This window comes from Mustela nivalis (assembly GCF_964662115.1).
Source record: "Mustela nivalis genome assembly, chromosome: 6".
Lineage (NCBI taxonomy): Eukaryota > Metazoa > Chordata > Mammalia > Carnivora > Mustelidae > Mustela > Mustela nivalis.
In genome coordinates this window covers 65301095-65316325 of record NC_139025.1, presented here as the reverse complement: position 1 = coordinate 65316325, position 15231 = coordinate 65301095, and the positions used below count along the sequence as shown (strand labels likewise).

General features: G+C 37.0%; 1 protein-coding gene across 21 annotated transcripts in view; it reads right to left on the bottom strand.

Moving 5' to 3' along the window:
* HEATR5A (HEAT repeat containing 5A) overlaps positions 1 to 15231 on the bottom strand; it is a 113169-nt gene that overhangs the window by 9501 nt on the left and 88437 nt on the right. For 9 of the 21 annotated variants that reach the window (XM_082737910.1, XM_082737908.1, XM_082737913.1 and 6 more), the window contains 6 exons: positions 13710 to 13958; positions 12051 to 12178; positions 10385 to 10532; positions 8285 to 8557; positions 5877 to 6101; positions 765 to 919 (listed from right to left, as the gene is read on the bottom strand). In XM_082737910.1, the coding sequence (XP_082594036.1) occupies positions 765 to 919; positions 5877 to 6101; positions 8285 to 8557; positions 10385 to 10532; positions 12051 to 12178; positions 13710 to 13958 (1178 nt within the window). The remainder of the gene's footprint in view (positions 1 to 764; positions 920 to 5876; positions 6102 to 8284; positions 8558 to 10384; positions 10533 to 12050; positions 12179 to 13709; positions 13959 to 15231) is intronic. The other 12 variants (XM_082737907.1, XM_082737912.1, XM_082737895.1 and 9 more) reach the window with 3 other exon arrangements.

Below are 15231 nucleotides of genomic sequence, written 5' to 3'. Positions count from 1 at the left end.
GCAGAGGCAGAGGGAGAAGCAGGCTCCCCGCTGAGCAAGGAGCCCGATGCAGGACTCGATCCCAGGACGCTGGGATCATGACCTGAGCCAAAGGCAGCTGCTTAACCAACTGAGCCACCCAGGTGTCCCTGTGTGCACTGTTTTTGGGATGGGTACCATTATTTCATATCATATTCTTGAAGGCAGGTGAAGTCTTTCTTTTTTAGGAAATCCACTATAATAAGCTACAAAGTATCTTACTAAGGGGCACCTGGGTGGCTTAGTCAGTTGAATGCCCAACTCTTGATTTTGGCTCAGATCATGATCTCAGGGTGATAAAACTGAGTCCCGTATCAGGCTCCAAGCTCAATGAGGAGTCTGCTTCTCCCTCTCCCTCCACTCCTTGCAAGCAGGCTCTCTCTCTAAAATAAATAAATGAAAAAAATCTTTAAAAAAATGAAAATAAAAACAAGTTATCTTACTAAATGTCCCTCGTAAGTTCCAGAGATACATCAATTTTAAGATGCCTTATTTCAAATTAAGGTTTTGTTTTGTTTTGTTTTAAATGTCCTTTATCTTTCTCTAACTATGTTCTATCCTTGGGAGCAAAGAGTAAGAACAGTATTATTTGGCTTTGTCACCCTAAGAACAGAAATTGCTCCAAACCTAAAAACAAAAAATTCAGTCTTGTACTTCTTGTTGGAGCCAATAAAATCACAAAGAAAGGTTTTACAAAAGCCTAAACATATTCCTATTACAAACATCTCTCTAATAAAGACACTTACCACAGGATCTTTTATCTCAAGAGTAGCCTTAAATTTCTCAATACAGCGCTTCTGAAGGCATGGGATGGTAGTAACTTCTGGACTGGTAGACAAAATAAATACTGTGATAGCAGTAAGTAGACTGATTTCATCAAGTTCTTGATGTGTTCCATCTACTAAAGAGAAATAATCTATGAGAAACATCCCAAGATTGCCGTATTGTTTTATGCACCTGTGTGAAGATACCTCTGGTTTGAGAGCAACAATTTCTTTTGTGTACGCAACAGTTACAGACAATTAATCACTAATGGACTGATTGTAAGAATCCTGGCAAAAGTTGTAGGTTTTAAAATATAAGATTGTAAGTCATTCTAGAGCCAAAAATTACCAAAGTAATTACATTCTTTACAGGCGGACATCAGTAAATATATATGTATATTTACTAGGAATATACATTTACTAGTTGTGTAACATTGAACACTGAACCCCAATTTTAGTTTTCACATTTATAAAATGGAAATATTAACAGTACTTGCATTTATAAAGTTATGAGGATTAAATGAGTTATTCATGTAAGGCATTTGAATAGCATGTTGAGCTCAATATGAGTTAGCTATTATAGTATCATTTTTGTTGTGCAACAAATCAGAAATGATTTTTCTTTGTTAAGATTAAGGTAATCTTTCTTTAAGATTAAGGTAAGATAAGGTATTCATATTTTGATAACACAAGTGTCAAGTGAAAATACCTTAGTGCTTTGCTATATATACCATTTCTTAACAGTATAAAAAAACCTGAAAATACTGCATGGGTCACAATCATCTGAAAGGATTTTCTGTTAGATAATTCTCCTTCATTGCCCCCCATATTTACCTTCATAATCTCATTCAGTAATTTTAATGACCCTGCTGTGAAAACTTGATGTTACTTGAAAAGGAAAAGGGGCGGCAAATTCAACTCATGGAACAGTGTAAGACTGGATTACTACTTATGAAGAAATGATATACAGGGATCGAGATAACAGGTTTGCTAACATTCATTCAACAAATGTTTAGGAAACAGCGCTCTTTTTGGCAGTGAGTCTATAATTTACAGAAGATATATTGTATACCAGAAGTAAATAATTTGTTAGTCACAAGGTCTATGAATATAAAAAATACATTAAAATATAAAAGTTGGGACTCCTGGCTGGATCAGCAGGTAGAGTGTGTAACACTTGATATCAGGATCGTGAATTTGACCCCCATGTTGGGTGCAGAGATTACTTTTATATAGTAACCTTTTTTTTTTTTTTTTTTTAAAGTAGGCTCCATACCCAGCATGGAGCCCAATGTGGGAATTGAACTCACAACCCTGAGATAAAGGCCTGAGCTAATAGATCAAAAGTCAGACACCCAACTGAGCCACCCAGGCACCCCAAATAAGTAAATAAAAAAAAAAAAAATCAGAAAATAAAGGAAAGCAACCCAGGAATTGCTACACTAGGTGGTCAGAGAAAGCCTTGAGGAGATTAATATCTTAACTGATGCTTGAGAGGTAATAATGAAACAATGACAGCAATGAAAGCAATATATTATGGATGAGTGGGATTTTATAAAAATAATTTGAATAATTTTAAAGTAAAAGGTACATGGGTCAACATTTAAAATGATGACAACATTATTATAGGTACTTTGTATATATTATATTAAATATTTAATCCATATTATAGCAACAGGAAATGGGTAATCTTCTTTCTTCCATTTTATAGATGAGGAAAAGAAGTTTAGTCATTTGCCCAAGTCACACAATTAGTAAGGCAGATAGTTTGATTCCAGAGAGCATAATGTTAATCATGATGCTATACTGCTTCCTAAACAGTTGTTACTTTTGGTCATTCATGACAACTTGAAACACAGCTAGTCTGTTTAGTAAAAATGTCTTTTTATTTTCAGAAGGATAAAGCTCTCCTGGGTTCCTCTTCCCATTTCCTCTCAAATTCCCTATTCCCCCATCCCTACCTAAACTCCCTTACTCCTATCTTCTTTTACCCAGCATAAATGCAAGTTTCCCTTAGCATCAGCCCCATGGAGAGGTCTCTGTGGTAAGGAAGCAAAGCTTTCTGCAAATAGCCAGCAAGAGACTGAAGACTCTCTTTCCAACAACCATGAATGAGTCATCTTGGAAATGGATCTTCTAGCTGCAGCCCTGGCCAACATCTTAACAGTAACCTCATGAGTGAGAACCAACCACGTATGCTGCTCCAAATTCTTGACCCGTAAACTATCAGATAATAAATGTTTGTTGTTTTAAACCATTATGTTTTCAGGCGATTTGTTACACAGAAAATGGTTTACCTGTGATTATCAGCTCCTACTTTAATTTCTCTAGGTAGGTAATCTAAATCCTTACCGCCCTAACCTTATTCTCTGATAAACAACCAAAAACATATTTCTGGTGTGTGATGGAAGAGACAAGCTCTTTGTAACTCTCATCATAAAATCTTACACCGGGACGCCTGGGTGGCTCAGTTGGTTAAGCAGCTGCCTTCGGCTCAGGTCATGATCCCAGTGTCCTGGGATCGAGTCCCACATCGGGCTCCTTGCTCCGCAGGGAGCCTGCTTCTCCCTCTGACTCTGCCTTCCACTCTGTCTGCCTGTGCTCGCTCTCGCTCGCTCTCTCTCTGACAAATAAATAAAATAAAAACTTTAAAAAAAAAAAATAAAAAAAAATAAAATCTTACACCTGTTAGTTCCCATCTCTAACCTCGTTTTCTTCCCTCCCACTGGCAAAGGTTACTCCTTCTAAATTGTACTATGAATTTTATTTCTTCCTGCTTAGAAGGAGACATTGCTTCCCTCCCTAATATTTCCAACTCCAATCTCATATCTTTTATCCCCCATAACCACAAATGCATGCTAAAATCTCATCTTAAAAAAAATTCCTCATCCCTGTACTTTCCTTCAGCTTTCTTTTCTGCTTGTGAAGAGGAGTCTATACTCAATCCTTACTTTCCTTACGTTCCATTTACACTGTATTTACACTGTTGACCATGCTCTCACCAATAAAATTCTTTTTGGCTTCTGTGACTGTATTCTCTCCTCAATCTCCTTCCATCTTGATCCATAAACTCAACTGGGGTGATTTTATCTATCCCATAGCTTATGCTGATAAATCTCCAATACACATACTCTAAAATCATCTTTAGTTCAGATTACTTTCCTGAAGTCCAGACCGCTACATATTATGCTCCACTTGATTATCTGAAAGGCATTTCAAACTCAACTCATTACATTCCCCTGAAAATGTTCACTTTGGAATTTCTGTTAATGGTACTAGGAGTGCTCAATGAACCCTTTCAATTCCTAAACCAAACTATCAATAAATTCTGTTAATACATGCTTAACATTTTAACATTTTATTCTTTATCCTTACACTACTATCTTACCTCTAAGAATCCTGTTTTCTATAGCTGCCACAGTGATTCTTCAGAATTGCAAATTCTATCCCTTTACTCCTCTTCTTAAAACCCTTCAGTGATTCCACATGCATATTAAAAGCAGTCCAAATTACAAACCATGCAAATCCTCCATAATCTGGCCCCATGCACCATCCCGCTTCATCTTTTTAATAATTACTATTCATCACCCTCCTCGGCCTCTTCCTTTAACCCCACATTCTTTTATTATTCTACTTGCTGTCGCCAAATGTACCATACTATTTAGGTCTACAGGCACATGATCAAAATGTACCTAGAACCTGTTTCTATGATGTTCATGTGGAAAATGCTTCCTGATTCTCCAAGTCTCCATCGACTTTTCTGAGAAACCTCTTGTGGTAGATACAGAACTGTACCACTGAGATCCCCTCATGGGAGAAGGTGCTGGCCAGCCTTGGGAAATATGGTCAGCTTAGCTCCCTTAGGGTTGGCCTCAGCTAGAGTTGCCTTGATTGAGATCACATCCTTCCTAGGTTAGCCCACATCTGAGGATAAAGTACAGGCCTTTTCTGTCCTATGTGAGGCATTCATATGGGCAATCTGCAGAACTCCCAATTGTTGGGGGCTTGTGCTAGAGTTCGACTTCCTCTTTTGCCCAGTATTACTTTCCCCTACTCCCTTCACAGGTGTTGTTCCTTAATAAACTTCTTGCTCCCAAAACTTCATCTCAACAAGAGCTTCCAGAGAACCCTATTACACTCTGCCTGATTCACTCAGAGCAGATTACTCTCATTTTTAAAACCAGTCTCTCTTTTTTTTTTTAACTATATTTAGAAATGCAGTGATAATTAAGACATTACTGTTGCCTTCAAGGAGAACTTTGTGATATTAAGCATATAACAATTTATAGATACCAGACTCCACCAGACTCTCAACTCTGGGCATAAAGTAGGTGGTCAATAAATGCTGAATTCCACTGAAACCTTTACACCACATGAAAGAGAATATGGTGAACTGTGACATTTATAAACAGAACAAGGAAGGCAGGGACAATCTATATGTCTAAGGACTTTTTACAATCACCATGACATTATACTGAAAATGAAAACTATATAACAATAGTAAGAGCAAAAGAAATTTTAACGGCCACTGAACATAATACTGGCTATCATTTATTGATATATATCAGATAATAAATGAGATGCTTTCCATATATTATGTTATTGCTCTAACAATTCCTGCAACACAATACCCTTATTTTGTTAATGAGAAAACTAAGGTTCAGAGAAGTTGAGCAACTTAGCTAGTCAGCTAGTAAGTAGTGGAATGAGGATATAAATCCAATCAATCTTATTTTAGATTTATAATGCATAACTTATGTACTTTTTGATACCCTGTGTGCATTAAAAGGTTTTGTCAGCTAGTTATGGATCATACTATATTCATAAATTAATACTAACATTTGGAGATCTCTGTCAACTTAATATATAGGTTGCCAGTCATTTAACTGCATTAAAGAGTAAAGATACTAAAATGAGAATATAGATGTTTTTATCTACTTAATTACTTAATACATATTCTCTGAACACATATGTAGTAACTATGGGCCTCTCTAGGTAAGAATGCCAAATATGATCAATTAAATAGCTTATTCTCAAAGTCCCTCATGCTTTTTACAACAAAGTAAACAATTGCTTCTCAATAGCCTTAATTACCTGGATCCCAACAGTCAAGTATTGTTGTTAAAGCACTACGGAGGAGGTCAGTCCAAGCAGTGTGACTCTTTTCTGCTCTGGCCATGGGAGAAGACAATATTCCTTTCAGAGCCTGTAGGGAAGCTGCAACAGTTGAAGATAACTGGCCCCCAGGTAACTTCACAGCAGTTTCTCTGAGGACCCCAATTGTGAGGTACAATATAGTAGGAAGAATTGAGATGCTTCCTGTAAGACACATATTTAAAAACACTCTATGTTTCAGTCTATACATATATTTTCTAAAAAGAAATCATCAACGAGGAAGACAATGTCAAAAATTTCTAGCTTTTAAGACATTTTTCATAAAGGATTATAACTATTAAGATAATTTAGGTAGTATTAAGATTTTTAAGACTGCATTAAATTTTGGTTGTAACTGAAAATGTTATTTAAATTGTGTCACAGTATTTTTGTATCTTGCTTATTTGGTAGCTGACAAATGATGAATTTGTTTTTATTTTTTAGTGTAATATAGACAAAATTTACAATTTTAACCATTTTAAAGTGTACAATTCAGTGGCATTGGGTACATTCACAATGTTGTACAACTATCACTACTAACCATGTGAATTTTTTTTTTTATTTTTTAAAAGATTTTATTTATTTATTTATATACTTTAATTTTTATTTTTATTTTTTTTTAAGATTTTATTTATTTATTTGACAGAGAGAAATTACAAGTACACTGAGAGGCAGGCAGAGAGAGAGAGAAGGAAGCAGGCTCCCTGCTGAGCAGAGAGCCCGATGCGGGACTCGATCCCAGACCCTGAGATCATGACCTGAGCCGAAGGCAGCGGCTTAACCCACTGAGCCACCCAGGCGCCCTTTATTTATTTATTTATTTGACAAAGAGATCACAAGTAGGCAGAGAGGCAGGCACAGAGAGAGAGGTAAGCAGGCTCCCCACTGAGTAGAGAGCTTGATGCGGGGCTCCAACCCAAGACCCTGAGATCATGACCTGAGCCAAAGGCAGCTGCCCAACACACGGAGCCACCCAGGCTCCCCCTGAATGTATTTTATATCAAACTCTTTTTTCTAAGGAATCTGTAGCAATCTACTCAATAAAAATTATAAAAAATTTCATACCCATTGAAGAGTTGAAAAGTCATTGTTATGTTTAAACTGAGAGAGTAAAACTAAAATAGTAAATTTAATGCTCCCAGAGGCTACTCAACAAAACTCTCACAGTGTATTTTTATCCTAAAGCTTCTACTAGTCACTTTTTCTGCCATTCTTGCTGCAAAGCAGTATGTGAGAATAAGGAATATAGGTTTCAATTCATATCAAAGCTGAAAATCATATTAAAAGATAGCACATATGTTGGTCAAGACATGTTTAAGCAAAAATATGCTTATCCGTTAAGAAATCTATTAAGCACGGTGTGCCTATTATCTACTAAATTTCCTAAAGGATACAGTATTTCATTGGAAATAAGACATATTTGTTTTCATATATGTTTGTCTTTTTGGCATGTAATAACAAATTACAGATAATGCCTCTATATGATGCATAAAACCTATTCACATATGGAAGCAACATTATACACATAGATATATATGCATACACACATGAAAAAACATAACTCTCTATGAGCTAGAGTTTTTAGGGAAGCATTTACATATAACATAGGTCTGGATATGAACTTCAAAGGAAGGCAAAATTTTATTTTTAAAGATTTTACTTATTTGACAGAGAGAGATCACAAGTAGGCAGGGAGAGAGGGGGAAGCAGGCTCCCCGCTGAGCAGGGAGCCCGATTTGGGGCTCCATCCCAGGATTCTGAAATCATGACCTGAGCTGAACGCAGAGGCTTAACCCACTGAGCCACCCAGGTGCCCCAGAAGACAAAATTTTAAAAAGGAGAGAAGGAATGGGCCACTTCAAATCAAGAAGCACCATGGACAACAGGGAAAAGCAAGAAGGCTTCTAGGTTAAAAATTCACACAGAAGGAATTAGGAGGAGGCAGTGACTCAGCAGAGCCCTATGGAGCTTTAAAAGCTCTAAGTATGGACTCGATTCCAAACTGATGACAAATTTCTGTCATCACCAAGAAAGGGGAAGTCCATTAGGTATTTTATACCAAAAAATGCCCAAGAGCTAAATCACTGCCACTGATACGTTAACAATATTGTCAACCAAGAAAGAGCATTATCTGTTGATAATACATAGCATCTACTTACCTTTACCCTTTCAAAAAACAAATTATTAGAATGCAATGTTAATCTTAAAGGATTAAAAACATTACCCACCAAACCTCTGAGGCAGCATTAGTTTAATGAGAAAAGGATTGGCAACCATTATCTCCTTTATTTATTAAAACCATTCCTCTCCCTCTTGGTCAAGTAAAGCAGTGAAATACCACAGCGTACCTTCAGGAGAGCACACCGCAGGAAGTTCAGACAGGATAACTAACGCAGCTGACACCAATCTACTTCCATCTTCCGAGAGCACCTGTGGCTTTGTAGCTCTTACTCCTGGGCTACCTGTCAACTTTGGATTTAGTTCTGGAAGCTGTCTAACTAGAATGCATACACACAATTCCAGTGTTGCAAAAACCAAAGATTTCCCAGGCACAAGTCCTCCTGTGTCCTTTCCCTCTCCAAACTCTGGCAGGGTTTCCTTTTCCGCAGCCCCATCATCAACTAAAAGACAGAAAAAACAGTGTTGAATAAACATTTCGTGTTTGCTTTGCTTTAGGTAGATGGCAATTTAGTCCATTTCTGTTGTAGGTAAAACCTTTAAATGGCAGAAGTCTTGGGTGTTAAAGACTGAAAGATGAAGTTATGGAGGTAAAAGGAGTTGTCTTTATTATGACTACCTATTGCAGTAGATCAAAAGAAATCCTTGGTAACCCTCTCAGTTTTAAAATATTGTCTGGTTAACGCCTTGTTAAGAATATGAACTTGAGAGGCACCTAGGTGGCTCAGTCGATTGGGTGTCTGTCAGGCTTTGGCTCAGGTCATGATCGAGCCCCATATCGGGGTCCTTGTTCAGAGGGGAACCTGCTTCTGCCACTCCCTCTGTGCGCTCTCTCTCTCAAAAATAAATAAAATCTTAAAAAAAGAAAAATGTGAATCTGATAGGTCCAGATCCAATGCTTACCTTGTACTCTTAAGTATTGATAATGGCGGGCAGAAAGATAAGAACCAAGGTCCCTGATGTTTTGTTTTTGTTTTTTTTTAAAGATTTTATTTATTAATTTGATAGAGATCACAAGTAGGCAGAGAGGCAGGCAGAGAGAGGGAGGGGGAAGCAGGCTCCCCGCTGAGCAGAGAGCCCGACGCAGGGCTCCATCCCAGGACCCTGGGATCATGACCTGAGCCAAAGGCAGAGGCTTTAACCCACTGAACCACCCAGGTGCCCCAAGTCCCTGATATTTTTTAAGAAACTGCCATGCCTGGGGCACCTGGGTAGCTCGGTGGGTTGGGGCCACTGCCTTCGGCTCAGGTCATGGTCTCAGGGTCCTGGGATCGAGTCCCATGTCGGGCTCTCTGCTCGGGGGCGAGCCTGCTTCCCTCTCTCTCTCTCTCTGCCTGCCTCCCTGCCTGCTTGTGATCTCTCTCTGTCAAATAAATAAATAAAAATCTTTAAAAAAAAAAAAAAAAGAAACTGCCATGCCTGTTCAGGACTTCCTGTCTCTGGGGCATCTTTTAGATGACAGAACAAATCCTTGTGTTTTAAATCCACTTATCAGACTGAGTTTTCTGTTCTATGTAGTCAAATGTAATATTAAATGATAAACTCATCAATACCAAATCAGACTTATAAGTAAGCAATTTAATCACTCTGCAAAACTTAAGTCATTAAAAATTGTCAGTAGTGGGACGCCTGGGTGGCTCAGGAGTAAAATGTCTGCCTTCTGCTCAGGTCATGATCCTAGGGAGCCCACATTAGGCTTCCTGCTCAGTGAGGAGCCTGCTTCTCCCTCTCTAACTTTCCCTGCTTGTGTTCCCCCTCTCGCTGTGTCTCTCTCTGTCAAATAAATTAAAAAAATCTTAAAAAAAAAAAAGAGAAAGAAAAAAATTGTCAGTAGTTATGGGGTACTTGGCTGGCTTCATCGGTGGAGCAAAAAACTCCAGATTTCTGGGTTGCAAATTCAAGCCCCAACACTGGGTGTGGAGATTACTTAAAGAAAACTTAAAAAAATTGTCAGTTGTTCTTCCATGTACACTGATAAACACTCACAGCTAAAGTAAGTATTCAACCAGTATAAGGGATTTTTTTCTCCCCTTCCAGGATTTTGTTAAAATTCTCATTTTCCCAAGGAAAACCTAAGCTACTAACAAAATCCAAGCTAACATGTAGAGGTGGATTAAAGGACTTAAATCCATACGTAGAGAGGTTTCATTTGTACTATACACAAAACATTATCAGAACAACATAGACATGTAAGAATACTTTAAAAAAGTAATGCTAATTAATTTGATTATAATAATATGATGAATTTTGTATTATAGGTTAACATTCACCTTCTGCACTTCGTCTTTTCTCCTTGACATGTTCCTGAGCTGCACAGATAATCTGTCTTACCACTTCAAGTGAAGCCAACTGAATAGAAGGTGATTCTCGGGTCAAAATTACTCGATGTAGTACATTCAACAACTCGATGCCCAAGTCCTATCATAGAAAACATTTAGGAGAAACTGTATTGGAAATGACATACTTTCTTTTTTAAAAATACCAATATTAAATGCCATGGGAACATTCAAAAAGAGAATATTAACAAATTGATCACAAAAATTAAAAGTGTAGGTACAATAATGTTAGGAACACTTGTTCTATTTTAAATTGACTCCAGCTTGGTTTCTGTCCCATCTTGCAGGAAATGGTATTATGACAAAAGATTGGTTTCACACAGGTCCTAAAATGGGAAAATGGAAAGGGAAACTTCCAAAGCAAGGTGAGAAATCTGGCTAGAAGAATACAAGCACTGTCGTGTAGACTTCCAGATCTGTATTGAGGTTTTCTAGTAATAACAAAGAATGCTAGAGAAGGAAAACATTAAAAAGTGGTAAGTTAATAAGCAAAAATGGATATCCCTCTAAAGGATAAAATACACTGGGGTGCCTCAGTATCTCAGTCAGTTAAGCATCTGCTTTAGGCTCAGGTTATGATCTCAGAGCCTGGGATCGAGCCCCATGTCAGGATCCTTGCTCTGTGGGGAGTCTGCTTGTCTCTTTCCCTCTGACCCTCAGCCCACTTGTGTGTGCTCACTCACTTTCTCTCTCCCAAATAAATAAATTTAAAAATCTTTAAAAAATAAAAGAATAAAATGCACTGGACAAACAGTCTCTCGTTTTCTGCTTTTCTAGTGCTTAATCTGGTAGCTTCCTTTCATCTTTGAAAATAACAGAGAAAATCCATCATTATTGTGCTTGTTTTAATATGCCAAATAAACAAGAACAAAATGTTCAGAATTTATTCAAGTATAATCCAAGTCAGGGAAGATGCTCTTTAGTAATTTAAACCTAATAAACAAAAGTGTTAACAGATTAAATTACAGTCTACCTAGAGAGAAAATCAGTAGTTCCTAGGAAAGAAGTTAAAGGAAATGCCATACTTCACAGTGGTCCTATTATCACAGTCACAACTGGGTCAGATATTAGTGTCTGACTCCACCTATAGGCTAGCCAGTAATCTCTTTAAAAACCAAGAAGGAGAACTCAACCAACAGGAATACTCTGTAATAGACATAAATACATGAACCAAGTAGATTCTCTCTTGGGGAAATGGAATAGAAGATACAGATATATATAAAGAACAGGGCGCACTGAAGCAGAAAAATACAAAGAAGGAATTCTACATTTAACTAGTAGCTACTCTTCTGGCCACTTCAATACAGTGCCTTCCCCCTCATTGCTGAGAGTTCGACTGAAGAGCTGCTACACTGAGTAGTAGTTAGCAGCAGAAATCAGTGTGGCAGAAGCAGACACACCAAGTGGCAGTCAGAGGCATGACTGCTCCTGGGTCTGCATGGTTGCTGACAGCATTCCAGTTCTGACAGATCAAGTCATGCAGCAGTTTAGTTTTCTTTTTCTTCTCTGTGTTCATTTTTTGTTTGCTGTAGTAACCTGAACATGTTGTTATTTCTGTTCCTTGAAAACCACAGAAGCCTAACAAAAAATAAGAAATCACCTGATCACTGCCAATTTTAGATCTGGGCCAAGGAACATCTAGAAGGGCCTGTAATGCATGTAAACAAGCAGTAATGCTTTCCATGGTTGCATCTGAGCGTAAGGAACATAGAAATTCCACGCTGATTCCTGTAAAAAACAGAAAAAAGGAGGCTTCTTTGAGATTCTTAGTTTATGAAGTAAGGAATTCATTTTATACTTAGATAAGATATACAAATAAGCTTAGCAAAAAGGTAAAGTAAACCACATTGTATTTAAGACTAAACTTTTAAGTAATAAAGCAAGTCTTTTAGTTGTTTTTATCCACATGTACATAGAGAATAATCTCAAACAGGTTTGAGCACTACGCATAGGTGCTATGAAATAGTTCAAAAATGCAAAAAATTAGAATAAAATTGTACTAGAGAACTTAATGTGAAGAGTTTTTTATTAAAAAAATAAAATTTTTCTTAAAGGAGGACCCATGGAGGGCTTTAACTCATGACGCCGAGATTAAGAATCGCTCTACCAACTGAGCCAGCCAGGTGCCCCAACATGTAGAGTTCTATAACTTTATTCTTACTAAAATTTTTGAGTGATTATCATGGATCAAGTACTGTATCTTTACATATACCATTTCATTTCATTCTCACAATACCTGAGGAAGTAGGTATTTTTTTAAAAAATATTTTATTTTTAAGTAATCTTAACATCCAATATGGGGCTTGAACTTAAAAACCCTGAGATCCAGAGTATTATTAACCCTCTTTCTGAGAGGGAGATAAGCACATACAGCTTAAGTTATTTAATTTGCTCAAGCTCAGTTACAGTGGTGTACTGGAAGAATCTGAACTGAGGTAGTCAAGCTGCACAGCTTATGCTCATAGTAACTGTCATCCTTCATTCTGCAAGTTTGTTTTTAAAAAACTCTTGTTGCAAGGCAAATGGAAACAAAGTTTAATATACCCAAGGATATAGAAAATGTAGTCATGTCTGGCCTGAGAAGGAGTAATAAAAGAAATTCTGTGAACCATAAACCTTACTTAATCATTTATCTTTGTAATGCTTATATTTCATTTAATCAATAATTTCTTCATAGATAATGATCGAATGGGTTGTTTTCCAAGAACTAGGTAAAATATGAAAAACATTTCTCTCATTTATTCTAGAAACTCACTCTATTTTAGAAAGATTTTTCACTTTAAAAATGAAGTTCCAGGAAATCCAAGGAATGGGTTAAACTTTGTAATCTAAAAATCTCATCTCCTTGACCTTAAATATTTTCTTGCAATTTTGTACCTTTGAGTATACTTTTCTGAACTTACAATCCTTGAAACGCAGGTAAGAGATGGGGGGGCATGCAGGTGAACCCCATCTTCAGTATATTGGTATTTTTTAATATAGAGAGAAAGAAATCTAAAAAATTTATAGATATTACATGAATCTTCAAAAAACTGTGTGGAAAAAACTAGGATTGTCTTATAATTTCTATAATTCATTGAACATGATGTTGAAGCCAGCTTGTAATGGGATTTCAGAAATCTGCATTTTTGTAAAATGTATATAAGTTTACTCAGTTATGTCAAGTTTATCACTAACACCTAACAAAGAAAAATGGGCAGTAAGGCACGACTCAAGAAAAACTCTGTAGGGTTGGGAGCTTGTTAGCTCTTTTACTGACCTAAAATAAGATGGAATCTATCAGTGCAGACATCCTCAGGGGACTTTACTGTTGCCCCAGATGATGAACCTTGACACATGGAAGTTGGTGTTACAGGTCTTGAGAGATGAGATGCTCCTTCATCTGGGTCAGCAACAACAAAGCCTGTGCTAGTAAGCCACAATGCTGTAGCATGCAAGATAAGTGCCCAGGAGTTGTAATAATGCAATTTTGCATTTTCACTAGTCTCTGATGTGTAGAAAGCACCACCTACAAGAAAGCAGAAGCAGTTTCAGGAGGAATAAAAGAGATTAGCTCAATTACATTTTCTCTGTTCTGTGTTATAGGATAACAGACCATTCCCATCATCCCAGAAGTTCCTTTAAGGAATTTATGTGATATGTGTTTGAAACAAATACTGATACCCACTGAGCCACCCAGGTGCCCCCATACCATTAATTCTTATCCCTCCTTCTGTAATCACTTTTCCTCAAGTTAGTGTGACTCACTCCTACAACAGATGTTTGCATTCATAAATAATGTGCTATTTTGTGTTTAAAGGCACCATATTGTATGTAACCTTTTTGAATTTATTTTTTCGCCTAACTTTATGTTTCTAGAGTAACTTACGTTGATCTGTATTTGTTATTCACTAGTAGCTGACATACCATGCCAATAAATCAATTTATTTCCGTTTTGATGCTACTGAAAGGTATTTTAGACACTCCTATCTCTTTCTGTATAATTCCAGTTAAAATTCTAATAGAAGCGGACAAGCTGACCTGAAATTCATATCAAAGAGAAAAAAAAAGCATTTTGGAATAACATGAATAAAAATGACTATCCAAATATCCAATCCATAAAATGCAGATTGATAACTGACAACAAAATTAGATGCCTATCTCATTCCACACACACAAAATCTAGCTAAACTAAGCCCAAACTGTAAAGTATAAAACTGTAATGATTCTAGGTTTTTATGATCTTAAAAATATAATAACAACAACAAAAACCTTATCAGGTATTCCACAAAACCATAAACCATAAATGAATGAGTACACTAATTTTAGAAAGATAAAAGTTATAAGCTATAGACTTGGGAGATACACAATCACAAAAGAAGAATACTGGGGCACCTGGGTGGCTCAGTGGGTTAAGCCTCTGCCTTCAGCTCAGGTCATGATCTCAGGGTCCTGGGATCAAGCTCCGCATTGGGCTCTCTGCTCAGTGGGGAGCCTGCTTCCCCCTCTCTCTCTGCCTGCCTCTCTGCCTACTTGTGATCTCTCTCTTAAATAAATAAAATCTTTTAAACAAAAAACAAAAAAGAATACTAAAATTAGATAAGGGATTAACAAATCAGTAAAATCATGACAAATACCAAGTAGAAAATGGACAAGGATTAGGAGTAGGTGACTGATGGAAGAAGAAACTTAGCTCAGAAACCAGGAAAAAAGGTTTTCAATCAACAAAGTAACAAAATAAAACAATGAGAAACTATTTCATATCCACCTAATGGATAGAAATTATTAAGTACAACAACATA